The sequence below is a fragment of the Plecotus auritus genome (assembly GCF_963455305.1).
Source record: "Plecotus auritus genome assembly, chromosome: 3".
NCBI lineage: Eukaryota > Metazoa > Chordata > Mammalia > Chiroptera > Vespertilionidae > Plecotus > Plecotus auritus.
This window is the reverse complement of record NC_137772.1, coordinates 19,306,319-19,333,577: the sequence shown is the minus strand read 5'-3', so window position 1 is coordinate 19,333,577 and position 27,259 is coordinate 19,306,319. Positions and strand designations below refer to the sequence as shown.

The following is a 27,259-nucleotide window of genomic DNA, read 5'->3' as shown; positions in this document are numbered from 1 at the left end:
ACAGTATATGTCTGTATTAGAATTAAAAGTATGGCTGGCTGATCTGGTGTCATTAAGAAAATAGCCAGACTAAAAAAATAAAATTTCAAATTGAGGAAATGCAAAGTGCCTAAGGACAATTGCTGAGATAAATATATTATTTCAAAATTTGCAGAAGAACTAACTTTCACCAAACACAAATAGTATTGGGGGACTTATTGTATCCTTTCATCCTAAAATTTTCCTGAGATGTACATTTGAAAACTAGATAATTGTTGCTTAATAATAGGTTGTATGTACTTTACTAAGAAACACTGTGTACTAACAATTCATCGAGAGTATACTATATTTACTGCATTCATTTTATATCTATGGATAAGAATACATTATAAATAGTCATCCTATCTTAATATAATCATGTATTTATATGGTAATTTTGCAAATATTTTCAGTAAAATAAAAATATATCTGAGCTGCACAATTTGAAGAGGATAAAATTGGAATATGCCCTCAGACACTCATTTTGAATAAGCAGCTACCATTGAAAAATGTTTTATCATTCCTTTAGATTTTGCTTTATGGTTTATTTTAATATTTAAGTGAATAGGACTTAATTTGAGTTTTTAAGTGGTGTCCTGAAAATAATTTTTTCATAAGTATAAGATTTCTTTTCCTGCATATTTCAAAATGTTTTTCATTAGAACTATTTATAAAAATCTGATTCCAAGCTTTAGTTAAGGACTTTGCTTAGTCACCACATAGTGTGAAGTGTGTCTTTACCAAAACACCACACATCTTTGGCGGGATAAAGTCTAAAATAAGCCACAAAGAGAAGTTAAAAATTTATTCTATGCTAACAGATTAGGTATAAATATTTATCACTGCCAAATAAGATTCTTAAAGTCTTTCTGAAGTTTCCTTAAAGATTTTTCAAATTTCATAAAGAAAATAATGACTAGCCCATCAGAGAAAGAGAATTCGGATGTTAGCATGCTGTTAAGACAATCCATAGTCCACAATGTTGTAGCAGTGAGGTACAGGGAAAATGTGTTTTCCCAATTTAATGTCATGTGAAAACTGAGTTTTTAGATTACAGTTACTCTGTTATAAAGTAAATTTACCCAAATTTATGTTGGTGGGTCTTAGAAAAACAATATGTGTTTGTGAATTTTTTGTATAATGTGAAAAAAAAGTCTTTTTTCTTAATTTGACATGACTTTTTAAGTAATTTAAATTTATTTCAGTAGTGGGTTTTTAATCAATATTTTTTAATATGGAAAACATAATATTTAGAATCTACAGATGGGTAGAAAATGAAAAGTAGCAACCAATGTTACCAATTTCTTGTATATGTCTCTAGAGTTACTCTGCATATACAAGCATATGAATTCATACATACATCCTTTTTGAACATACAAATTAAAACATATCACATACACTATTCTATACCCAGTAGTATCAATTTTAGATCTGTCATTATAAGTGGATTCTTTCCTTTTATTTTTATACTGGTACTTGATCTAGCTAACAGAGCATTTAATTTGAACCATATTATTACACAAAGAGAACCTTAAGAAAATTTTGAGTGAATCCCATTGGTATTTACTTAAAATGCAAATACTATGTGTATAAATTTTAAAATGTATAAATATGCAGTTTCCCTTCCCTATGCCTCGCCATCTTGCCTTCCTATTTTCCCTCTTTCTTCCCAAAAAATTATGATCTTTTTCCTGAAGTAATACAGATTAGGGCCAGCAGAACATTAAATTATTTAACCACATATTATTTTAGATTAACTGGGTTCTCTAATGAAAAACACCCATATCAAAAGTTTTAACAAATTATCACTTTTAGTCCAATTTTAGTGGTTCTGTTACTATTCTTATTCTTTAGAAAAAAGAGAATGAGTTATAAGAGCAAATGAGTACTAGAACTATAGCAAAAAATTATGTTATACTCTATTGAAATCTTTTGATTTATTAACATGAGCTTTAATGTTTTTGGTGAGAAAGACATAAAGTTATTATGAATAATTCATTTAACAACTTTGTCAAATCCAAGACTAAACAAAGGGATAAAACTAGTCCTGATTGTTTAAAGCATTGATTCCTCATTGAAGAACCCAGAGCCAGTCAGATATCCTTGGGACCAGAAGACACCATGATGATTTGGGGAAAGAGTAAAAACTTTGGGGCTATGATGTTGCAAGTACAGCTAAACCATCTCCATTCTCTGCTGGAAAAATATAAAATAGCAAATATAATTGTTTAAAAATGATGTTAGCATAATTATTATTCCTGAAAATATGGACGAAACTGCTGTAATAGTTTCCCCAAAAAATAACAATTTTCTTTCTATTCATATCAAGGGGGCATTTAAAGTCACTTTTCTAAGGACCACCAAGAAAAATTGTTATCTGAAAAAGTAAAGGTTTTATACTTGAATCCTGAAGGATACTATCTAATCATAAATTAAAGCAACCAGGGTAAAAGGTCCAATGCTATTAGGCTTATCTTAAAGAATATGTGGGTTGAGAAAGAAGTTTTTTAATGGGTTGGTTTCTGTAAATTTTACAAAAATGTTAAAAAGGTTTGAAAAAAATGTAAGCATTGGTTTAAACTTTAGAATCATATCTCCATAATTGGTGTCATGATTTTGTTTGTAAAATAAGAGAGGTGTTGTTAGAAAACAGGATTCTCTTAAATATATATTTTTAAAACATAAAAGAGTTTGCTTTTTTTATTTTAATGACAAATAACTATCTTTTGCAGAATCTATAACATTGGTAATGATATCTGGGTATTTACTTGTTTACGTTTAAAATGGTTTATATGTATTGTTCCTTATTTGAAGAGAGGGGTCAAAAGGAAGGTAAATTCTTCTTTAAAATGAGTTTTGCTTAAATTTAGGCTAAAAAATACTAACCATTTCCCACACTAATCAAGGAGTTTCCCATGTTGGTGCTTCGTGGTAATTTATGTCTTAAAATCTTTACTTTCTTTTGAATACCTCTTTTGAGTAATTTCTTATTCTGATTGAGGCCAGTGGCATCTACCAGTAAATAAAAACATATTCATAATGAATTAGTACTTCCACAGTGAAGTTAGTTTGTGATGCGAATATGAAAAAAATACTTAAATGGAATGTATAGTTTCTTCTTGAATGTTGTTGACTTTTTTCTAAGATTGAATAGGAGTTGTCTGTCCTCTCATTTACCCCATTATACTTGGTTTCTGTGTTATTCCATTCAAAGTTTTCATTGTTCCCAGGAAATAGTAGGGGTAAAAAAAGGGGGGGCCCTGGCCGGTTTGGCTCAGTGGATAGAGTGTCAGCCTGTGGAGTGAAGGGTCCCGGGTTCGATTCTGGTGGGGGGCATGTGCCTTGGTTGCAGGTGCATCCCCAGTGGGGAGTGTGCGGGGGCAGCTGATGGATGTTTCTCTCTCATCAATGTTTCTAGCTCTCTATCTCTGTCCCTTTCTCTCTGTAAGAAAATCAATAAAATATATTTTTTTAAAAAGGGAGGGGGGAGGGGGGAGAAAGTAATTCCTAAGAAAAGTGTCCATAGTGTATAAAAGTTAGAGTTGCTCAAAGTGTAAGATTGGGGAGGGGTCACTTTTGTTGGTTTTGCCTTTATCAAAATAATGGTATAAATCTGATAATTGTATTTGATCTGATTAAAGTCAGACTTTATTTTATCTGAGACTCCTCTATAATGAAATACTTAATTTTTTTTTCTTAGAGAAAGTGGTTCTGTTGGATAATACTCTTCTTCAGGATATTCTTTGTTATTTGTTGTGGATTTGATGAGGTTGTTGCCTAGAGGTAGCTGATATAAAATAAGAAAGAGGAGAGAATGGTATATGCTGGTTATTTTGCTTGCCTATAACCAAATAAATCAATCTAACAGAAACAGAAATAAAGAAATAAGTCATTCTCAAAACTAAATCCCTATTTAACCTTTAAAAGAGCATTTGAGAAAGAATAATAATACCTAATCCTGTCAATGGATGGCCTGGTCCAGAGCAAATGATGTAACTTTTGTTGAATGGCTTCCTTATATGAAAAATGAACAAGACTGTGCTAAAACTAAGGTTCCCTCCTACTCTAAACTTTTATAATACTACTAGAGGCCCGGTGCACAGATCCGTGCACCGGTGGAGTCCCTTGGCCTGGCCTGTGGGGATGGGGCCAAAACCAGCTCTCTGACATCCCCCGAGGGGTCCTGGATTGCAAGAGGGCGGTTCTTGGGTGACGCACCCCGGAATCAGGTTCCCTCCTCTCTGGTTCTGGTGCGTCACCCGAGAACCACAGCTGCCAAGTCACCGCAGCTCCGCAGCTCCTGCATTGAGCATCTGCCCCCTGGTGGTCATTGCGCATCATAGCTACCAGTCAAACGGTCAGACAGACACTAAGGCTTTTCTAATTCATTTAATTAGTTAAATCAGAGGGAACAAAGAAAAGTTATTAAATATAGTGAAAGGATAAAAAGAAAATAAATTTAACCTAAGCTCTAGTCAATTTATAAAAAATGTTGTTTGTTTTAAGATTTATAAACTTTTCAAGTCAGAATGAGTAGCACTGGATCTTCTTTCTAAGATGCTACAGTTGTTTTGACCATGTTCCTCCTTCATTCACTATCTTTTGTAGCTAAGGTAAAATCACATCAACCTACAGCAGTGGTTCTTAAACATGGTCCCCACATCAGCTGCATTGGTTCACCTGGGGATGTCAGAAATGCAAAATTTTGGTCCTCCCCTGGCCCCTCCTTGCTGGCCTAGGGAACAAAACTCTGAAGATGGGGGCCACCAATCTATGGTTTAACAAACCCTGAAGGGGATTCTTACTCACACTGAAGTTTGAAAACCACTGGCCTAGAGTAATGGAAAAAACGTCTACCTATAAATAGGGCAGCCATTTCAGTTTATCCTGTTGGGAGTTAAAGAAGAGGAAACATAGTAATTAAATATGAAACTGAACAATGTAGGAAGAGTAAGATGGCAGGAAAAAGTGGCAATAAGTCAATAAAACTCTCACTAATATTGGTAAGATTTATTTACAACTGATTTAACATGATCATTTGTTTTTGGTTAATGAAAATAAAATTGCAGATCTACAAAGAGTAATTTGTCTTCTCTCTGCCCTTAAGGGTAAAATTGAGATGATCCATCTACATGCTCATTTGATGCCTTTAGTTAAGATAGGTTCTATGAAATTAGCTTTTCTAATTTTTATGAGAAAATTTTCACTTTTAATCATCTTTTAGAAACAATTATAAAAAGGAATATATATTGCTACTCAAAAGTAGCCGCTAAGGGTTTATTTGGAAAGACATGAGAGATAATACAGTAAATTGGAAAACCAAATAATTGGATATTAGCAAATAAAGTTTATCTTAATAAAAATCCAGATTAAGTTCTAGTTAAAGGTTGAAGCAATAAAATATTTTCATTCTTTATTTTTTTCTTGCACTACTAATTTAACTTAAGATGGAAAAAACCAACATAGTTTGCTAATTTCATATTAAGTTTCCAGTATTAGAAAATAGGTTTCCAAGTGAGTTGATTATTGCTGCAAATAACATGTGTGATTCTCTCCTGGAGAGTTTCAGGCTCTGTTAAGGATAGACAAGATAGTTGTAGCAATGATATGTAAATTCAGGGATCTAGTATGAACCAGTATGAAACTCAGTTCTCACTTGGAGGGTCCACTTTTTCTTGTCACTTCTTTCAGTCAGCTGTGTTTTTTTCTGGTACTGTAACATTTCCAAATTTCTAGTGGACAAATAATACCTTTTAGAGAGAGACCTAAGTTGAAATATATTACACCAAAGTCTATAAACTATATCCGTATTACACATTCCTAAATATTTAGCTAAGTAAATTTTACTGTGCACAAATATCATGTGTGAGTGTGTGTGTGTGTGTGTGTGTGTGTGTAAATTATAAAGAGAACCCAGTCCTATCCCATCCCTCCCCTTCCCTTCCCATTGAGAAGTTACTGCAATTGATTGTTACTATAATTGATTGACTGCCTTAATGTGCTATATTGAGAATTTGAAATCTGCATCCAGAAGGAAAGAGAGAGAAACAGTATTTGTGCCAAATATTTGCTATTTGTCATCCCTGCTTTAGAGCTGTAAAGTTCTCATTGTAGCTCTAAAAATTTTGATCTAAGCCCAACAGCTGGCTCTTGCAGCACAAACTACCATTTGATTCACCTCGGAATGTGTCTCTTCTGATACTTCAAAGAGATTGCTTTACTGCAACAGGCCCTCCTTTAAAACAGCAGAGAATCTTCAGTGCACCCCTGAGAAACTCAAAGCCTCATGGCCATGATGATGTCATCAAGAACGCCCTTAAGCATTAAACTCCATATTTTTCTCGAATGAGTTCTAACCTTCCACTAAAATGACAGCAGTTGCTCCCTTTGAAATGTAGACCAGTCATTCTCAAGTACTAGTGTACATCGTGCATTGCAAATGTAGGTTCTGGATCCCATCACCAGAGATTCCGATTTGGTTCATCCAGAGTGGGGTTCAGAAATTGCTGTTTGTGATACAAGTGGTCTGCTAGCCATTCTTTGTCAGGGACTTAGACTTGTAGCCTTTTTTTCATATCATTTTTTCAGCTGGAATTGTTTAGGTTTTAATACTGTCAGCCATAAGTAACACCATGGGAAAAATGAGTTTTTATACAATTAAATAAATAATATCTAGGGCTCACTTTAAACACAGAGAAGCTAAATACATAAATGCAAGTATTTAAGGTTTTGTACTATCATTTTGGCTAGCTTCCTGGGCAATAATCACGGGAATGCTAGTTTCTCCCCCACATCCTAAACCAGCCGTGGGCAAACTACGGCCCGCGGGCCGGATCCGGCTGTTCTATCCGGTTCTCTTGCTCTCCCCTCTGCTCCTTTACTTTGAATTTATATTAGTTCACACAAACACTCCATCCATGCTTTTGTTCCGGTCCGGTCCAGTTTAAGAACCCATTGTGGCCCTGGAGTCAAAAAGTTTGCCCACCCACTCAAATTCAAACTACTTGACATTTAACCACTGATTGTATGCTCCCCAGATTTCCCAACCAAAACATTCTGAGTCTTTCCAGCCTGAAATGTTATTTTCATAGGTGATTTATCTTTCGTTTTCTCACAAGTTGACCCTCTAAAGCTCAAATTACTTTCTCAATCCTTTTTTTTTAAAAGATATCTACTTACAATTTATTGGATGTAGAAAAGATATCCTTAGTCAATCTGAATACCTTACTCTCTGGTCTTGTTTGAACTATTTTAGTTGTGGTTAAAAAAGAAGCACACATAACCATCGTAACCATTTCTTATTATATTAACCCTTCTTAACTATTTCTAAGTATTTTGTTACATATATTCACCTTGTTGTACAACACTCTCCAGAACTTTTTTTTATCTTACAAAACCCAAACTGTGTCATCCCCTGGCAACCACCATTCTACTTCTCAGCCTTTTTTTTTTTTTTTTAACAAGCAAGATATTTGCTTAGCCCTTCTCCCATAAATAATGGATTTATAGTTATCGCCACTTAGCTATCCAAGTATAATCCTTATAGTATTCTTATTCTGTATTGTTGTAATTCTCACATGTAAAAAGGTTTACAATTAAAAGCAATTGTACTTACGTTAAGAGATTTTTTTATAGTCTTCGAGTGTCTGCAAATACAGGATATTTTATCCTGGAATCTTTCCACTGATTTACAGGGAAAGCTAACCCTTGATATCCCATGAGACCTAGAGGACTCCAGAGGGACATTTTGTCTTTGTTTGTTTGTTTATTGAAGGTTTGAGGTTAGAGTTACCAGGGCAATTAGGCATAAAGCCTGGAATATCTGTATATTTTTGCTATGAACATTCTAGGGTTGTTTTCACATTACTTATGTAGTAGATTGGAAATTTTCCTGGAATTGGACAGTGTTATTGTTTAATAAATGATTTTTAAGTCTAGGCTTAGTACAATATAACACTGTTTCCCTTCAAGCAACTTTATTAGAAACATAATTTGGGAGGAAATAAGCATAAATAAGAGTGCATTTCAGCAAATGGAGTGTTTCAAATGTTATTTTCAAAATCATTAACAGTAAGAAAAACCACAAGCCAAGACACATTCTTCAAACTCTTGTTTTTTCAAAAGCAAAAAAAAAGTGTCTTCTGTAATTAAATTTTTTAGTAAAATTTGAAATCCTGCGAGCAATATCCATGTAACTAACCAGAAATGCAATAATTATGAGCAATGGGCTTATGATTTTGACGTAGTAAAAGATCTACCTTTTCTTGGCCTAAATTATCTTGAAACTAACACAAAAACTAGTTGATTATGATTCTTAGATAATGATAACTGAATCTTTCTTCACTTTATGAATACAATTTATAATATCAATGTATTATGTTTTTTCAGACAAATGCAACTTACTTAGAGCAATTTAAAATAATTCCATAATTTTTGTAGCCCATAGATTTTTCTTTAATGATCTGCAACATATGGATAGTATTTACTTCAAAAAAATTCTTTACAATTGAGTCTCATTATTCCTTTGATTTCCATTATAAAATTAGGAATGTGTCCTTAGTAAGGAGAAAAAGATTTTGAATTGAAAAATTCAGTGAAAGAGTTGTGGTATATCTGGTTCAGTAACATACTAAGCAATTACTTTTTTTCTCTGCAGAGCTTCCATCGCTATTTAAGATAATTCACTTAGCGCCATGCAGTCCTCCAGGCACACACCCTCAGCAGCCTGGAACTTAACCTCTCCTCTGTAGTGTCTAACATAAACTAGGCACTAATATTTTGCCAGTAGGACTCTTTAATATAGTAAATCCAGCCTGAAAATTCCCCGAGTTCTGAGCCTTTTTTTTGGACAATTATTTACCTACTTTATCAATTATAATATTAAATTTACTTAGAATAAAGGATGTCTGTTTGATTTATGACTAAAGCTAGTTTGCATTATTATTCTTCAAGTTTTATTAAACTATTCCTATTTAAGGGATCCTTTGGGTCATTAGGTAACTATGTGTGATTTGGTTTGTTAATCACCATTTGTTGTTTGACTCTTTAAAAAAAAAAAAAGACCCAAATATTAAATTTAATACCAAGCTGGGATTCAAGCAATACCTTCCATTAAGGTGATTTGTTTCTGATTTGAGACATATTACAGAAAATCTATATTATATTTGGTGGAGGTTTTTTTATATTTTATGTGGAAATATTTTAGGTAAACACAAAACTTGATTCTTAAATTAGAATTTCAATAATTTAATTCTAAATAACAACTTAGTTTTAATAACTTTGTTACAAAATAACTATAAAATGAATGTGAATGCTAAATTACTTGCTATCTGTGTGCTATAATTGATAAAACCAAAACAATTTTAGTTGTGTATTATTTGGACTATTATTTCAAGCACTCATGGCATTTAAAGAATCTCCCTTCTGCCCTCCTGGCATACAGCAGTGTGGGATAGAGGTAGGGCTGCTGTGATATTGCTGAGAAGCCCTGGCTCTGTGCTTTCCAGCTGGGCTTGGAGCGAGTCATTTAACCTCTGTGGGGCCCAACTTGCTTACCCAGCAATTGCAGGGATTGGATCAGAGCAGATGATCCCTAAGAACCCTTTCACTTTCTGTATCCCTAGAGTCAGAGAAACCTCTCTTTAGAGTTACCTTTACGTCCTTCTGTGGCCTTTTCTCATTTTTTCCACACCCTCTTTGTTTCTGCTGGCATTTATTGACCACCCTTTCCTTCTTGGCATCCTTCAGGTTTCGTAATGGTTGCTTCACTAAAGGTTTCTGTGCACTGTTGCTCTAAGTTGCTCAGATCCCTCTTGACCCTGCCACTTAATTTTTTATCTCTCTTTTGGCCCTCTACACAAAGCTTTAAATAGGCCATTCTTCCAGTTCCAAAAGATGTTTTTAAGACACTCTAAAACTTGATTAAATATATTTAAAATTTTAAGCTTAGTTTCCCATATAAATTCCTATCATCTTAACCTGAGTGTAAGCTTAAACGCAGAGACTGTTTCTTCCCCTTTTATGTTCCTCTCAATACCTAGCACTGTGCTGATGACTGAAATAATCTCTCTTTACTTAAAAACTGTTCCTGTTCTCATTTTGCCTTAGAAATCTTGTTTCTTCGGGATCACAGTACTTAACAGACCAATCAAAATGGTGACAAGTGGGAATAAAAGTGATAATTTTAAAACCTGGTAAGCAATACTATATCACTTTATTTCAAAGAATGACTCACACATTAGGGTGTGGTAGAATATGGGATATTTTGTTTACTGCACATCCTGAATTTTACTTCAAAAATATCCTCTCCCTTGCTTTATAGATAAATGATCCTGTTCCATTTACTCAGTGGTTACTCTGTGCCAGGCCCTGTGCTGAGGAATAGAATTACAATAATTTACAAAATAAAAATATTCCATTGCCATTAGCTTTAAGTGTGCCTTGTCCAAAATTATTTGATTCAAAGCAGCTGTTGTAGCTTAATCAAACTGTCATTTTTTTATTCAACAGATATTAATCTGATTATCTGCCACGTGTCAGGCAGTGTGTTGGTGTATATGAGAAGTGTGTTTGACGCTATCTATTATAAAATGCTGCATGTTATTTTAGCTTGAACAATTTATCCTTTAAATATGAGTAATTATCTACATTCTGTTATACTGCTCAAAATATATTTCATTGATGCAAATTCAGAGAACTACGGTGATACTATCTTAAACAATAATTCAGTCTTCCCCATGCCAAATCTCTTTTGATGTCCTAGGGTGAAAATAATAATCTGTTTCATCTGGTGTGCCTACTCTATTCAAGCTGTGATGACTTCCTGAGCTCTAGGTTGGAGATGATTGTGAAGCCCCATGCAGGCTCATCATAAAAGGCTGCTGTGATGTCTGTGTGAGCATGGGGAACTGAGTTGGGGAGAGGATGAGGAATGCAAGGAGTAGGGACAGCTAATATCACATATTTGCCCTTCCTTCCCTAGACTTTTATATTCATCCTTACTTTCATTTATTTCACTCTCATCACACATAAAATACCTTCACAAACTCCTTTTCTGTCCATATGTGTTTTACAAAACTCTATCAGTGTTCTCAATTATGAATATTTCACCAATGTTTTAACCAAAAGAAATAAGCCTGATTCTACCATGACTGTAAAACAGAAATCATAATAATTTTCACTGTAGATACATTGCAGTGAAGAGCCAATAATGGATAAATTCAATTACTTACTGGTGCAAAAGATTCATTTATCCTTAAGATTTTTCCATAACTGGCCATTAATTCTGAAATATTTTCTAATTAAATTAAATGTAAAAAGAATATGGAGGGGGGAGAATATGGAATTTTAAATTATAATAATCCTTTACAGACAGTCCTGTGGTTACGTCAGACTCGACGTACGTAGTTTCGTGGTTACGTCGTCATTTCCCATTTATTTATATAAAAAAAAGGTTCTGTCATTTCCACATAAGTACATATGTGCTTTATGTTTTTTGTTATTTATTTACCACAAGTAAAGGTCAGAAATTGTTATCTTTCTTTTACATTTTTTACTATTTTGCTTCATTACTGCTGTGTATGTACTCCATGTGAGTGCCATAGGTGCTTATGTAGGTGGGTTCCAACTTTCAGCGAAAATCGCATTACGTCGCGCTGTAGGAACCTGAGGACCTACTGTATAATAAAAGGCTAATATGCAAATTGACCGAATGGCAGAACAACTGGTTGCTATGTCGCGCACTGACTACCAGGGGGCAGATGCTCAACGTAGGAGCTGCCTCCTGGTGGTCAGTGCACCCCCACAGGGGAGTGCCAATTAGCCAGGAGCCGGGTTCATGGCTGGCAAGAGCAGTGGTGGTGGCGGGATCCTCTCCCACCTCCCCGGCAGCACTAAGGATGTCTGACTGATGGGGAGCGGGCCTAAGCCTTCAGTTGGACATCCCTCAAGGGCTCCCGGACTGCGAGAGGGCACAGGCTGGGCTGAGGGATCCCCCGAGTGCACGAATTACGTGCACTGGGCCTCTGGTTTACATATAATTTCACATATATTACAAAATTCTTTCACATGTTGCATCTCATTCTGATGAAAATACTGAGTTAGGTTAGTTTAGTTCAGTATCACCATCCTCACTTAACAGATGGAGAAAGCAGGGCCAGGCAGGCTAAATGACTTACTGAGATCACTTAGTGACATAATCAAATGCCAAGGTTTATAGAGAGCCCACCACTCATTGAAACCTTCATAATAACACTATAGAAATTTTAAATGATAAATTTCAAATCAATTTGGTACAATTAAACATGTTTTATAGCCAATTTAAATAGTTGCTTTTTAAATGTAGTCTACATATTTTCCTGTTTTTGTCACATCTCTAGGCTCAGTTCTGCACTCCACTATCAGGTTTAGCCCTGGCAGAAGGCATATCAAGTCATTATATTGGTATTCGGTGTACACAAAAACCACTTGCCTAGATTCAGCCTCTTCACCTGAAATCACTGAGTCTTTGATCCCTCTCTATCATTTAGTCTTACTGCCTGGGCTTTCCACCCTAGTGAGCCTTCCAGTACTGGATCCTGATGACTAGAATACAGATAAATTCCTTCCTGTCCTGTTGACCTAGGTCTTGTCCTGGCACCTACATTGCAGGGTAGCCTTCAAACAAAAATGTTATTTAGAAAATTGTATACATGAACCATCACACAGCTAACCATCCTATTAATTACCCAAGTTTTTATTGTTCACTCTAGAGAAGCAAACGATGTCCTTTAATGTCATTAATTTTTTAAAAGGAAAATTTTATAGCCAAAAATATAGGTTGTCTTGTTTTACAATTGTGTCAATTTATGCTTATGTGATTTTTATGTCACAATAGCAGTAGCAGCAATAATGACATGTAGCTTAAGGGTTTCAGAGCAATGCTTTTTTTTTTTTTTTTTTTTTTTTTTTTTTTTTAGCTAATTAAGGATGTGCCTGTGCTTTTTCTTTTCAAACATACTGAATTTTTAATATGCAGTAAGAAGCCAATATGTGAGGTAGGAGATGGCAATTTGAGGGGAATGAAAGCATTCATTCATTTATTCAACAAATAGTTACTGAGTTTCCTCCTATAGGTCAGGCATTGTGCTAGGGAAATTGCTTCCTTTTTTTTTTCTTTTTTCCTCTAATCTCAGGTGGAGATGATGGTTAATAGTAAAATTATATATTTTAAATGTTTTTGTATGAAATGTGCATTTAAGACAGCATAAACTTTTTGGTGGGTTTGAATTAGAATTACACAAAGAAATAAATTGGAGAAATAATTATCTGACATTTGATTGCAGTTTTAATTGTGCCCATGAATACTTGTCATTCCAGGATATTACTATTTTCTTCTCAGACCAATAGACTATTTTTTACTTTTTTATTTCTAGAATTGTCAGATAGTGTTACAAGGTTATTTCTACAGGAGATTGGGAACTCATGAGATATTTTGATTTTGCATGTAACCTCTTTAAAGCTGATGAACACGTGGCCCCTTGGGTTTGAAATGGTGAGGTAATCATATATTAGGCCCAATTACTGGCATTCAAAATGGTTTTAAAATGTGATATTATATATATACTTGATTATGCACCAAGCAGCATAAGGTAAAATCTTGTTTCCGTCCCACCTACATGTTTTAAGTTAATTAGTCTCTTTGCCATACTACTTACTCCACCAGTATCGACTCATCCTTGGAGAACCAAAGAAAGAAAAGAAAAGAAAAAAAGAATGAAGGCCATACGGCCATGATCACTTTTAAGTAGCATTTGAACCAAGTTTTTATTGATTTTTATGGCTTTAGAAACTAGTATTTTCAAATAACAAATCTGACTGGGAAAACCTTTTCTATCCTAAGGTACCTTTTAAACATAAGATGTTTTAGGTCCCTTCTTAGAACTGATACAGTTAGTATGATCCATAAAAGAATTTGTCTTCTTTTTTCTTCAGTAACAAAAACCTGTTTTGGTTCAGTACCCTGATATAAATTCTGTGTCCTCTGTACACTATTAGTCATGGATCCCATTCTAGGATGTGCTGCTCTCAAGGTGATAGTGTGCAGAGAGAAGTTTTGAAATGCAAAAAAGAAAAATGCCATTCAACCTCTGATGCTTCAGCAACAATATTGTGTTTAGCAGTAATACTTTTTAACATTTTTATTAAGGTATAATTTACATAAAGTGAAATACTCAAATTTTAATATACCATTTCTTGAGTTTGATGAATATCAATACAGAACATTTTTCTCACCCCAGAAAATTCCCATGACCCTCTTCCCAGTCAACACTCCCACAGTCACCCCATCCTGCCTTCCAAAAGCAATCACTGATCTTATTTCTGTTGCCACAGGTTAGTTAGTTTTGTCTATTCTGGAATTTCATATAAATTAACAAGTACTTTTTGTATTTTGCTTTTCTCACTCAGCCTAATAGTTTTAAGATCATCCACATTGTTCGGTTTATCAGTACATAGTACCTTTTTATGGCTGATATTTTTTTAAAACAGGCAAGAAACAAACAGATCTTTACTGAGTATATTGACACATACTACTATTAAAATCATGGCAGCAAACCTGTAGTCATAATGGAGGGAGCAAAATAACCTCTAATATTAATATTAAATGACAGTACTCCTAACATTCAAACAACTCTCCCACCTAAATGCTATATGCATCAAGAGGTACTGTTTTGGTAAACTCTAAATTACTCTGTTAAAACGGAGATGCTGGGCAGGTGCATTGAAACATCCCTTTACTGTGACCTGCTTTAGTGTAGAATTTATCCTAAGTCTTATTTCTTACAAAAAGGCAGTTACATTTGAATTACCAAGAGAATTTCATTACTATAATTTAATCTGTAGGAGGACTTGCATTGCTACCATTCTAAACTTCAAGGATGTATGTTCTAAACTATAAAGATGATTAACTACTTTTGAGCAATATGCAAGAATTCTCTAAGCAATTTATCATCGTTTTAGTTTTAGTAATTAATTTTAATTAACTGCCAATAATGTTTGTTGCCATGTGGAAAAATGAGACCATGGTCCTTGTTCCCATCTGAGTATGAGTAATGATGCCAGTTTAGTGTTAGAAGGGTATGGGCCTGATTTTTAGTGAGTACATGCTGCTTGAAGGGTTTTGAACAGTCCTAGCTTATCATAAATTAAAGCTGATAGTAAATCATCTTTTCTCCTATGTATTTATGGTTCTGGCTAATAAAAATTAGATTTTTGCTTCCTAGTTTTGGAATTAATAATGTTTGTGTTGCTTCTCAGTCAAAATGTTCTAGTTAATAGTCCTGTCTTTGTTAACATGTATAGCAATTTAAGTTAGAGATTCAAACTTAATAGCATAGCCATTTGTTTTTCTACTGATATGCTTAAAACCAGAACTCTAATTTTTATAAGAAACTAAAGGCCCAGTGCACGAATTTGTGCACGGGTGGGGTCCCTCTGGGTGGCCTGCAGGGATCGGGCCAAAACCCGCAGTCCAATGCCGCCTGCAGCTCCTACCTGCCACTCCCACTCATCCCGGCCCCAGTGTGCCTGCCGTGGGCTCGCACCCATTCAGTCCCGATTGGGAGAGGCTTGTGTTGCCACAGCAGTGCTCACCAGCCATGAGTCCTGTGTCTGGTGCCCTCCCAAAGGGAGTGGCCTGCGGGATCGGGCTGAAACCAGCTCTCCAACATCCCCTGAGGGGTCCCAGATTGCAAGAGGGCACAGGCCAGGCCAAGGGACCCCACCAGTGCACAATCGGGCTGAGGAGGGACCGTGGGAGGGCTCCAGGGCATGTCCGGCCCATCTCGCTCAGTCGGGATCGGCCGGACCCCAGCAGCGAGCTAAACTACCAGTTGGAGCATCTGCCCCCTGGTGGTCAGTGCATGTCATAGCGACTGGTTGACCAGTTGACTGTCTGCCCCCTGGTTGTCAGTGCACGTCATAGCAAGCAGTTGAGCAGCCTTAGCATACATTAGCATATTATGCTTTGATTGGTTGTTTGGTTGTTCTGCTGTTCGGTCTATTTACATATTACCCTTTTATTATATAGGACTAGAGGCCTGGCACATGAAATTTATGCATGGGTACAATCCCTAGGCCTGGCCTGCAGTCAGGGCCATCTGCCCACAGCTGGCCCCACCCTCCACCACCACCCACCCCCAGTTCCCCGTTCGCCATTGGGTGATCGGTGCCTGATGGCCGGGGAAAGGGACTGAGAGGTTGGCTGTTCCCGCCCACTCGCTGGCCCCACCACCACAGCTGGTGGCCATCAGGCTATCGGAGCCTGCCAGCTGGGGAAAGGGACCAAGAGGGAGTCAGTGCACCTCATAGTAACTGGTCCAGCAGTCATTCTGGTCATTCTGCTGTTAAGGTCAATTTGCATATTACCCTTTTATTATATAAGATAGTGTTTCCTTCCCCTCTTTGAAATTGGAAATGAGACCTTGAATGTAAGGCCCGTTCTTCAGGGCACACATTCATATGAAGTAGTAGGAGTAGGAGCAAACTCCAAGCTACTAATTTTGCTGGCAATATAAATTATGCTAATATCCACATTATATTGATATAATTTAAGTAGATGTATTCAGGATTTAAAAGGCTTTACATGGCATTGTTGCAAAAGGAGAAGTAATGGTTTAAAGGCAATTTTTAATATTCACAACTGTGAACAACTGTTCAAAAGTTCTAAAACATTAAACTTTTTTAGTTTAACTATTGTTAAAAATAAAATAAACTTTGAATACTGTACAGATTCCCATCTTATCAGAGGAGGAACCAATTAACACAGAATAGAATTTTAGAATTCCAAGAGACTTGACACTATCTGGTTTAACCTCCGCATTCACCTAGTCACTAAAATCCTATCTTTACAAGGATCCCACCTTTCCTGCACTTATTTCCAAGAAATTTAAGAGCCACTGGTTCCCAATTCCTTTTGATGTATATGTGTAACTGTCTTTTCATTCTCTTCTGACATTCTCCATATTTGTGCTGTGATTGAAGCTGTGAGAATTATTTCTTTGATTCTTTATGCCTGAGTTAGCTTAAGAAATGTATAGCTTATCATATGCAGAAGCACAACTTTTAATTAATTCATTTTTATAATATGTTTTTTATTATTGATAGTATTACAGGTATCTCCCATTTTCTCCCCCCATTCCTCCCTCCTCCAAGCCACTACTCACATCCCCAGGTCTTCACCACCTTATTGCCAGTGCCCATGGGCTATGCACATAAGTATATAAGTTGTTTGGTTTATCTCTTCTTGTCCTCCCAACACCCCATCAAGGTATATCAGTCTGTTCCATGCCTTCCTGCTTCGGGTCTTATTTTGTTCATTAGATTCCACAAATAAGTGAGATCATGTGATATTAGGAAAGGTAATTCTAAATTTTAGAAATAGTTGGACTAACAGTCAATCATATCATCTGGAGTACACACACCATATGGGCTTTGCCATCATGATTTAAGAGTGAGTAACACTGCCCTATTGTGTAAGATGAGTAAGACTACCTACTCTGTTGTCATGGAGAAACAAGAGTAGGCAAGCACAGCTTTTCAGCTGTGGGGAAGTAATAGTGAGGGGCAAGTATGTTGAAGTTCTTTATTTTATTTTCTCAATCCCATTTCTCCTTTATTAAATCAACATATTTATTTTGCATACAGCATGAGTTAAGCACTCTGCTAGGTCTGGATATACAGCAGGCAACAAGATCTAGTCTTTGGCCCCAGGGAGCATGTGGTATAGATTCACAGCATAGGGCAATGCTAGATACCTGCCTACAGGGCAGAGAACATACATATGATCTTTTAAAACCCTGTGTAGCTCCCCCACTGCACAAGCAATTTATTAACTTTGCCTTCCTTGTAGCAATACAATGAGAAATAACTGTTATAATTAATTGCAGAGCATTTTGGAAACGAAAAGTGCTGTAAAAGAGCTGAATAATAGAAAACAAGATTAAATGATATCGTAGGAATGAATGATTCTCATAGGTATGTTCAGTATTTATGTCATCACGATAGGACTACTACCAGGGAAAAACTAAATTAGGTAAATACAATTGCCTACCTTTTTCAAAGTCAAGAAAATATCTGTGTATTAGCAAGAGAGATTGTGGAATCTTATATTATTTTGGGTATTACATGAGCTAACTCAGGTTGGCATATCATATGTAGTGTGTAGTTTCCACATGTCTACAGCATCTATTAAGAGTCTGCATTTCCATGTTTATTTGAAGTAATTCTCTAACCATTTTTAAATGCTGCCACTATCCAAGACTATTACATACCAACAAGGGATTATATTTTAATACTCAGAAACTATAAGAAGGTTTGTTGAGTTATATAGAATGGATGTCTAACATTTCTGTGATTCACCTATCAGTATCCTGGGTTTGGGGGAGTTGTTATGAATGATTTATCATGCCTGACCCCTTCTGATTTTACTTATGTTTTTAAAGTTTGTTAATTCTCTCAGAGGACTAAGATACCAATTTATATGCCATTTTACATCTTCAGAAGATGGAGAATTTATAGACTTGGGTATTTCTTTTATGTGCTTTTATATAATCATTCTTTATATCCAAGATTGAGATTCTCAAACTATTGAAAAAGGAAGGGGTTCTCTTTTGATAGTCATTTAATGTTCCATGATGATGAACTACTCCTAATTTTAACATGAGCACTTTTATATTTTTACCAGCATTTTCACCCTAATCAAATGAGGTACTACAACACAATGTTTAGCCTGTGACATAATAGAAGACAGGTGGCCTGTCATTGAGAATCATGATCTTATATTATCTTTCCTCTAAAGGATATGATTTTGGTGGGGGGGGAGGGTCCCTCAGATTATAATGACACACATCTCTAGTTCAACTTCATCACACTCAAACAACAACAAAATATTTAAAATTGAACTTTATATGCATTCCACTTAATTTTTAAATATATAGTAATAAAATTATTACTTGGTAAAAAGATCTTAGTTTTTATTGTCTTCCCCTGACGTAAGTTTATTAATATGAAGAACTTTCACATACTTGTTTATTATTTTACTAGTGGTCCAGTGCACGAAATTCATGCACGGGGTGGGGGTGTCCCTTAGCCCGGCCTGCACCCTCTCCAATCTGGGACCACTGGCTCCTAACCACTCACCTGCCTGCCTACCTGATCACCCCTAACCACTCTGCCTGCCGGCCTGCTTGTCCCCAGCTGCCCCCCCTTGCTGGCCTGCTCACCCCCAACTGTCCGCCCCCACCAGTCTGCTCGCCCCCAGCTGCCTCCCCTACCAGCCTTCTTGCCCCCAACTGCCCCCCCTTGCCGGCCTGCTTGCCCCGAACTGGCCCCCGTGCCGGCCTGATCACCCCCAACTTCCCTCCCCTCCTGGCCTGATTGCCCCTAACCCCGTGGTCCGCAAACTGCGGCTCACAAGCCACATGTGGTTTTTTGGCCCCTTGAGTGTGGCTCTTCCACAAAATACCACGGCCTGGGCAAGTCTATTTTGAAGAAGTGGCGCTAGAAGTTTAAGTTTAAAAAATTTGGCTCTCAAAAGAAATTTCAGTCGTTGTACTGTTGATATTTGGCTCTGTTGACTGATGAGTTGGCCGACCACTGCCCTAACCACCTCTGCCTTGGCCCCGCCACCATGGCTTTGTCTGGAAGGACGTACGGAAGGTCTCCCTGTCTAATTAGTATATGACCCTTTTATTAGTATAGATTTGTTCTATATATTGGTGCTTTGGTTTCTAATGTCATTTTGTTCTTATTATATTATTTCTATACATTTCTATTTAGTTCTTCTGTTTAGAATAGAGACAGAAGCATAAAAATTAATAGCCAATGCATCAAACATTCATATGCTTAATGGGAATGAGCTAGAAACCTCAGTGTTTAATACTGTTCTCAAAACTCAGTTATTACATGTATTGTGGCTTCAATGATTAAAGAGAGTAAGTATAATAAGTAGTCAGATTAAAAAAGGATAAGTGAACCAATGTTTTTTAAAAAAACGTATGTCTGTGCATTGCATGGCAGAGTATTGCTAAAATTTACCTAAATAAACTCTTGTGATGTTTTTAGATTTTATGGCAATGCTTTGGCTAGACTTGGATTTGAATCTCATCATGACCAAGGTTCTAACAGTTATTTTTTTTAATTACACTATACTGTATTTAGGAAGTTAAAATTTGTCGTCCTGGTTATATTTGTGCCAAGTTTGTGTGAAACTGTACTATACTATTATGAAAAAAGTAAAACTTCATATGTACTTATATTTTGAAAAGTAGCATTGTGTGCATTAAAAAAAAAAGTAACTTGTGGCACTTTGGTAAAGGAATGTGCAATTAGAAAAGTTTATGCCATTTAAAATAGTTTTAATTCCCAGGAATTGCCTGTATCAGGCTTTAAATTCAAAACCAAAACCAATTTTAAGACTAGCACTTTTTCCCTACTGGTAAGTTCCTCTTTCCTAATTATGTGGAACGTTTCATTTAAACCATTCTGTGCAGTGAGTTTTAACTTTCCTCCTTCATCCTAACCTCAAAACCCTTTAATTTAAGGAACATTTTAAATTAATCCAATGGTAATTAGCAAAGCATTTTAAGTATCATGGCTATTTAATCTTGTGCCTCATGTTAGTAAGTTCCTGAAATATAATATTCAAGCATTTTAATTAGTTTTTATTGGTCATAACCAATTAAGTAAGTTGATGTCCATAAAATTGTAATTTATCTAAAAATCTGAAGCTGCCAGCACAACTATGTACACAGCTGTGCATAAATACCCTCATACCCTCCATAAAGAGTTGGTAAGAAGAAAGAGAATTCTGTATGATTATGGCTATTATACACACTTCTCTGAGGTTACCAGTATTTTACTGTGACACATTCATGGGGGGTAGAAGCAAAATGAAAACAAATATAAATGCTTCAACATTAGATGTTGGCATCAATACAGATTATACACAAGCTGTTGCAATAAAATATATTTATTGTGCTTGTATTTGAAGAATTCATCTTAGATTTTTTATAGTCTTTTTTTTATTTGAGGCTGCACAATCATTTTAAGTGTAAAGACAACAGAATATATAAATGAATGAAATGATGGCCCTGTTTGCCAAGGGATCAAATATTCTGTTGAATTTTTGAGCGTTGTTGGCTGCTATCTACATCATAAAACGCCTGTGGTCGTGACGCCATAACAGCATCACAACCACAGGCCTTTTGTAATGGCATCACGACCAAACGAGCAGCAGCTCTCGCGGCGGGTGGGGAGGGGCGCCGGCAGCATCCATGGAGCATGCGAGGTGTCTCGGGGTGGCTGACATGGCCCTGATGGCAGGCTAGGCCTAGGGGACCCTACACATGCACGATTTAATTGTGCACTGGGCCTCTAGTATATTATGATATAAGCTGGATTGTTCAGAAGCAACATGTGAGTCTCTTTTTTAAACATGTGAGTCTTATGTACAAATCACAGCATTTAGAAATTACACATCTTTTCCTTTCCTCTCAAAATGAATTCATAATTTACAATTCAAATGTCATCTTTTTAAGCTCCTAATTATTAAAAAATCACCTAATATGGATTAAAAGATTAAATGAAATAAGGATTACAAAAGAATGCTAATTAATTACAAAACGCATATATTATCAAGCTTCTGATATTATAAAGCCTTAAAATATTTTAGTGAAAAATTAATTACCTGGAAATGAAGGCACTTTATGACCTTGAACTATTTATTTATCTGTATAGAATTCATCTAAAGTACCATAAAAATATTACTTATCCTTTTATAAGTGTATCCTACCTATGTGTCTTTCTAAAGCTTCTTATGTAATATAATAAGTCAAACCTTTTTAACTTATCAGAAAATAGTATTATATAATATAACCAATGAACAATACAGAAATAACAATGGAGTAACAAAAGTGATGTGATAGTGGCAAAACTGTTCGTCTAAGTCTTACAATCATTTGAGATTACAATGCAAACTTTCAAGGCTTTTTCATTGAACAATTTTAGACAGCTTTTATTTTTTAAATCTTATTTTAATTGCTACTATCTTGTATTGAAATGTTGGTCCAATATAAAGGTAATCAAAACTAGTAAGCCAGCCTGTCATAATTCAATTTTGTTTTATTTGAGGTTATTTTAACGCAACCCTAAGACATTAAGAAATCAGTTGTTTCTTCCAGCTCAAGTCAGCCATGCCTGCTGAATCATCAAATTGAAATTAGTATCACGGATGTGCTGCTGTGTATAGCTGTTTTCTCTTCAGAAAATTACTAGTTCATTTCTATAATGGATTTGATTCAACAGAAAAGCAACAGATAATTTTTTTCAAAAGTTAACTTTTTTTCTCAAGTGAAAACTTACATCTTCCTGACATTTATAAGGATAGGCTAGCTTTCCTCCAAGAATGTTTTTCAACAGAAGAACGTTTGAAAGTGAACAAACTTTGCTTTCTTTTTTGTTTGGGAATGGTTCATTTAAGAAAAAAACATTTGTCTATAATTTTACTTATCTTTAATTTTTTCTCTGTGGTGACCATTCTTTCCATCACTAGTTTAAGCAGTTTTATTAAATATAAATGCTGCTTCATAGAAACAGTTATCATTGCGGAAAGGAGTCAAGTTTATTAGAGATCGGTCTTCTCTAACCAAGGACAGGCTAAAGATAAATTCCATGCCAATTCTTTCTTTTGTTTCTTTTTATAATAAGATATATTAACCCAAAGGTGTGTTATGTCATGGCATGAACAATCTCAAATGTACATCTATTGAGTATTTGGTGATGCTGAGTAACCGAGTTTTCTCAAATTTCTGTGATGCAAAATATTTTCCTTAGAAGGTTTTGTTTAATGTTAGATTGTTGTTCTGAAAGATGTTGGTCCTAGTGGGTTTGTTTTTTTAAAAAAACAACTGGGAAAACAAATATATGCATGTATTACAAGTATAGAAATGGTGAATTGTAAACTTACCATATAGTACTGAATCTATTTTCAAAAATGTTTTGCTGTTAAAATACATAATATAAAATTGCTGCCATACTGTTATTGAGTACTTTTTCCTACATGACCCTGTTATCACTATTCCAGAATTAGAAGGTGGGCAGACACATGATTGACTCATGTGTCTGCATGGATGCTTCAGGATATATTCTTCTCTTGGTGACTAAAAATATATTTTCCTTGGCGACAGTGCATTGAGATCTGAATATACCTGTACCTATCTATTCTTATTGCACGTTTCTTATACAGTAATCTTCTAATATGCCAAAATTGGCCTAAACCCAACTTAAAATCGAGGGTTTGTTACATGCTTTCTAACAGAAAGGTTTTCAGTGATAATTCATTATGCGTTTGTACTGTGAAAATAGTGAAACTCCCTTTAAAACTTCACATATGCTAAATTTAAATTAAAATTTTTTCTTTAGCTCACAATTTACCCTAAATCCAGAGAGAATATCAACCCTTTTCGCTGTTGTCAAATCCAGCATAAGGAACAGCCCTGTAACACTACAAAAACAGTTGAGGAATAAGGAATGTCTCTTATATTACACTGCAGAATAAAGACATTGAGTGGAAGAAATGAACTGAAGTTCAACGCAAATGCAAGGCTTCTGTACTTGACATTCCTCCACGGAAGGGAAGACAAGTGTCAACACCATTGGCATCCTTTTCAAACTGATCTTATGTGGAATATCTTCCACCACGCTGGAGTACTTCTTGACTCTTATCAGGTTTTTGTTTTTTAAAATTTATCAAGTATTTCAGTTTAAAAAAAAACATCTGTCAACATTGCGGTAGAGAGACATAAATTTGAAAATACTTTCTTAAGAGATCATGTAACTATATAACTCTGAATTTAAAAATTGATGAGGAGTGATAATTTCAGTCCCCTGCCTCTCATAAGAAACATGTTTTTAAATCTGTAACTGCTTTAGTGTTAACAGGGTACAAAGTGTTTTTTGTCCTGTATTGTACTTAAAAGGTTCTCATCGATTGGTGATTGTATTGTACTATATGAAAGCAAATCATAAATTGCCTTGTATTGTTTATAATGGACCATACCACGTACTTCTTTGTGTTTTCATGTCCCAAGTGTTTCAGTGATGCATGTTAACAGTTAGGTCCTAAAATTCTGTGGTGCTAATTCTTCCATATCCAATGGTGCTTTTGTGGATGCTAACTGCACACATGCTGAACAAAGCTTGAAGTTTAAAACTTTCTTCCCTTCCTCTGTTTATATGAAGTAAAATAAAATAACTTGAATATGTCTCAAAGTATCACTGACAATCTAATAAACTGGTTTATATGTGTGTAATATTACTTTGGATTCTTATTTCTTTTTCAGAAAGCAGATTAGTTCCACTGGGCCCTCATATCAATCAAAATTTGATCTTACCGTGTATTTATTTTGTTATTTGATTTGTGCCCCCAAATTTGTGGTATCTTTGGGAATTTAAATCCAGTTGGCCTGGCTTCTAAATTCAAGTTTAGATCAGATCTATAAAAACTAGGCCTATCAGACCTGAAAAATATGTAAGTTGAGAAGACCAAAAAATGTGCCATTAGAGAGCATTTGTTTATTTTAGTACTTTATTAATAATGTTTTATCATCTGGCTGAGCCAGGAGATAACATTTGCCAACTATGCCTTCAAACTTTTATTGCAATTCAAATGGCAATGCAAAGGTTATTCGTGTATGCTGATATCTAAAGTAAATTTGCACTCCACCTATATGAAAATAAGGACAAAAAAATAAAATTGGAACTTTTCAGGGTAAACTGATATCGTATGCCAGAATGGCATAAACCTATGCAGTGGTCTTACTGCATTTTTAATTTTAGCACCTGCACTAAGAATCACACAGCATTGGGACAAGTGAAGCTGTTATCCTCATGGAGGCACAGCAGTGTTTCTCCTAAGCCAGAGATAAATTCAATATGAAGGCAGTGTGCAAATTTTCATTCTGACCTTGGTATTTTGCCTAAACCATGAGTGACCTTCAATTTGAAAAGAAAAGATCAAAGCAAATCTGTTAAAGCTCCTCAAGCAACAATCATTGATCTCAAATAGATGATCAAACCTATCAATCTAACCTGGTGGGTCCGACAACTGAAATGTCATTCTCGTTCTGCTATGGATCTTTGTTATGTGAAGAGTGAAAGGTACAGTAATTTTGCCTCAGATAGTTATTAAATTCTATCTAACTCCTAACATTGGAATGAAGTTTAGAGAATAGAGGCAATATGAACACTGGGCGTGCACCTCCAGGACTTCCTTGAACAAGTGCAGTTTTTACTAAATCACAGACTCATGCTGGATATTTGTAGCGATCATTTTTGCAAGTGACTTTACAGCATTCCATTTTATTAAACTGGCAAATAAGAAATATGCTACAAAATAATTCCATGTTTTCTTTAATCAAAAAGAGATCTAAATTCCTAGAAAGTAGGTCTAGGAATATTTTAGAGTATCTTTATTTCTGTGGTAATATTTTGATGTTAATAAAAAAATTAATTCTAATTTTATGAAAGGATGAGAAAATAAATTGTTTTTTTGGGGAAAATGTGCAAATTAATCTACATGAAAAAATTTTCTAATTTTTATCCCCACACTTACCAGATATATGTGTTATTGTTCATCATAATATTTGTCCCACCTAAAAATTATTTTCACAAAATTTTCTTGGGTTTTATATGAAACTAGAGGCCCGGTGCACAAAATTCAGGCAAGGGTGAGGTCCCTAGGCCTGGCTAGTGATCAGGGCCAATTAGGTTCCCCTCCTCCCTGCCTCCCTGCCTCCTCCTTCCCTCAATGCCTGCACTCCACCATCATGTGGTTCCCCGCCTCCCTGCCTTCTCCTTCCCTTGCCACCTGTGCGCTGCAACCATGTGGTTCCCCGCCTCCCGCCTCCCCGCCACCTTCCCTCGCTGCCCATGTCCGCTGCCACCCACCACCGGTTCCCTGTCCCAGCCCAGGAGGTGGTGGCCAACCCTGGGGAGGGAGTTGGCCCTCGGCCCCCCTGGGAAAGGAGCCATGTCCACCGCCACCTACCCCTGGCTCCACGTCCCAGCCCAGGGGCCCAGGAGATTGGGGCCTGCCAGCCAGGGGGAGGGTCTGGGAGCTTGGTCGCAGGCCCCATTGGTGATAGGAGCCTGTGGGCTGGGGGCAGCTCCTGACTTGAGCATCTGCCCCCTGGTGGTCATTGTGCATCATAGCGACTGGTCATTTCATCGTAACAGTTGCTTAAGCTTTTATATATATAGATTCTTTTTTTAAATTATCAATCTTAAATAAAATGAGTACACTTTGTAAGTTGATTCTTTTAGGAAAAGTATATAGTCTCTCCCTCTTTAAGTAAAACCATTATTTAAGCTTTTCTAGAGTTACAAAATTATATTTGTCTTTATTGTTTTATCAACAATATTTTTTTAAATATATTTTATTGATATTTCACAGAGAGGAAGGGAGAGGGATAGAGAGCTAGAAACATCGATCAGCTGCCTCCTGCACACCCCCCACTGGGGATGTGCCCGCAACCAATGTACATGCCCTTGACCAGAATCGAACCCGGGACCCTTCAGTCTGCAGGCCGACGCTCTATCCACTGAGCCAAACTGGTTTCGGCTCAACAATATTTTGATAAGTTGTGTTTTCTGTTTCTAAAATAAGAATTTCCCTTGGGAATCTTAAGCTCAAGGATCTCATCTATAAACCCTTGAATAAAAGCACTTTCAAAAAAAAAAAATCCAGATGTTCTCCATTGAAGAAGTGTTTTTTGAAATAAATTTCATGTACATTAAAAGTTTAACCCTTATTCATCTTAAGAAACTAATTTTTCTCATCAGAAATTGCTTTGAGTTTGAAAATGGCCAATAATAATCTTAACTTTATTTTTTTAAAAAGAGCTAATCTATAATCTACATCAAGCATGTCAAACTCAAAGGCTAACATGGGACAAATAAACAAGGTTTAAGTTTATGTGAGCCACAAAAAAACAAAAGCTTCAATTTTCATAGAAACGTAAGTTTATTTCAATAGAGACATGCTGAATACAAAGGGCTGAAATAAATGAGTAATCATTGGCATAAAATAATAGAACATTTTAATAAAAATTAATATTTTTTCTTGAACATTAACTTACCAGACACTGAAAACTGCACAAATTAATAAATGTAATGTTTATTAAAACCTATTTTTCTTGTTCTCCGA

The 27,259-nt window shown here is 35.8% G+C and overlaps 1 protein-coding gene across 1 annotated transcript in view; it reads left to right on the top strand.

The window, feature by feature from the left end:
* The window catches only part of PURG (purine rich element binding protein G), a 29,523-nt gene extending 5,163 nt beyond the window's left edge, over positions 1-24,360 (top strand). Inside the window, exon 3 of the mRNA XM_080660888.1 lies at positions 23,476-24,360. Within this exon, the coding sequence (XP_080517014.1) occupies positions 23,476-23,580 (105 nt within the window). The 3' untranslated portion in view covers positions 23,581-24,360. The remainder of the gene's footprint in view (positions 1-23,475) is intronic.
* The last annotated feature ends 2,899 nt before the right edge of the window (positions 24,361-27,259 follow it).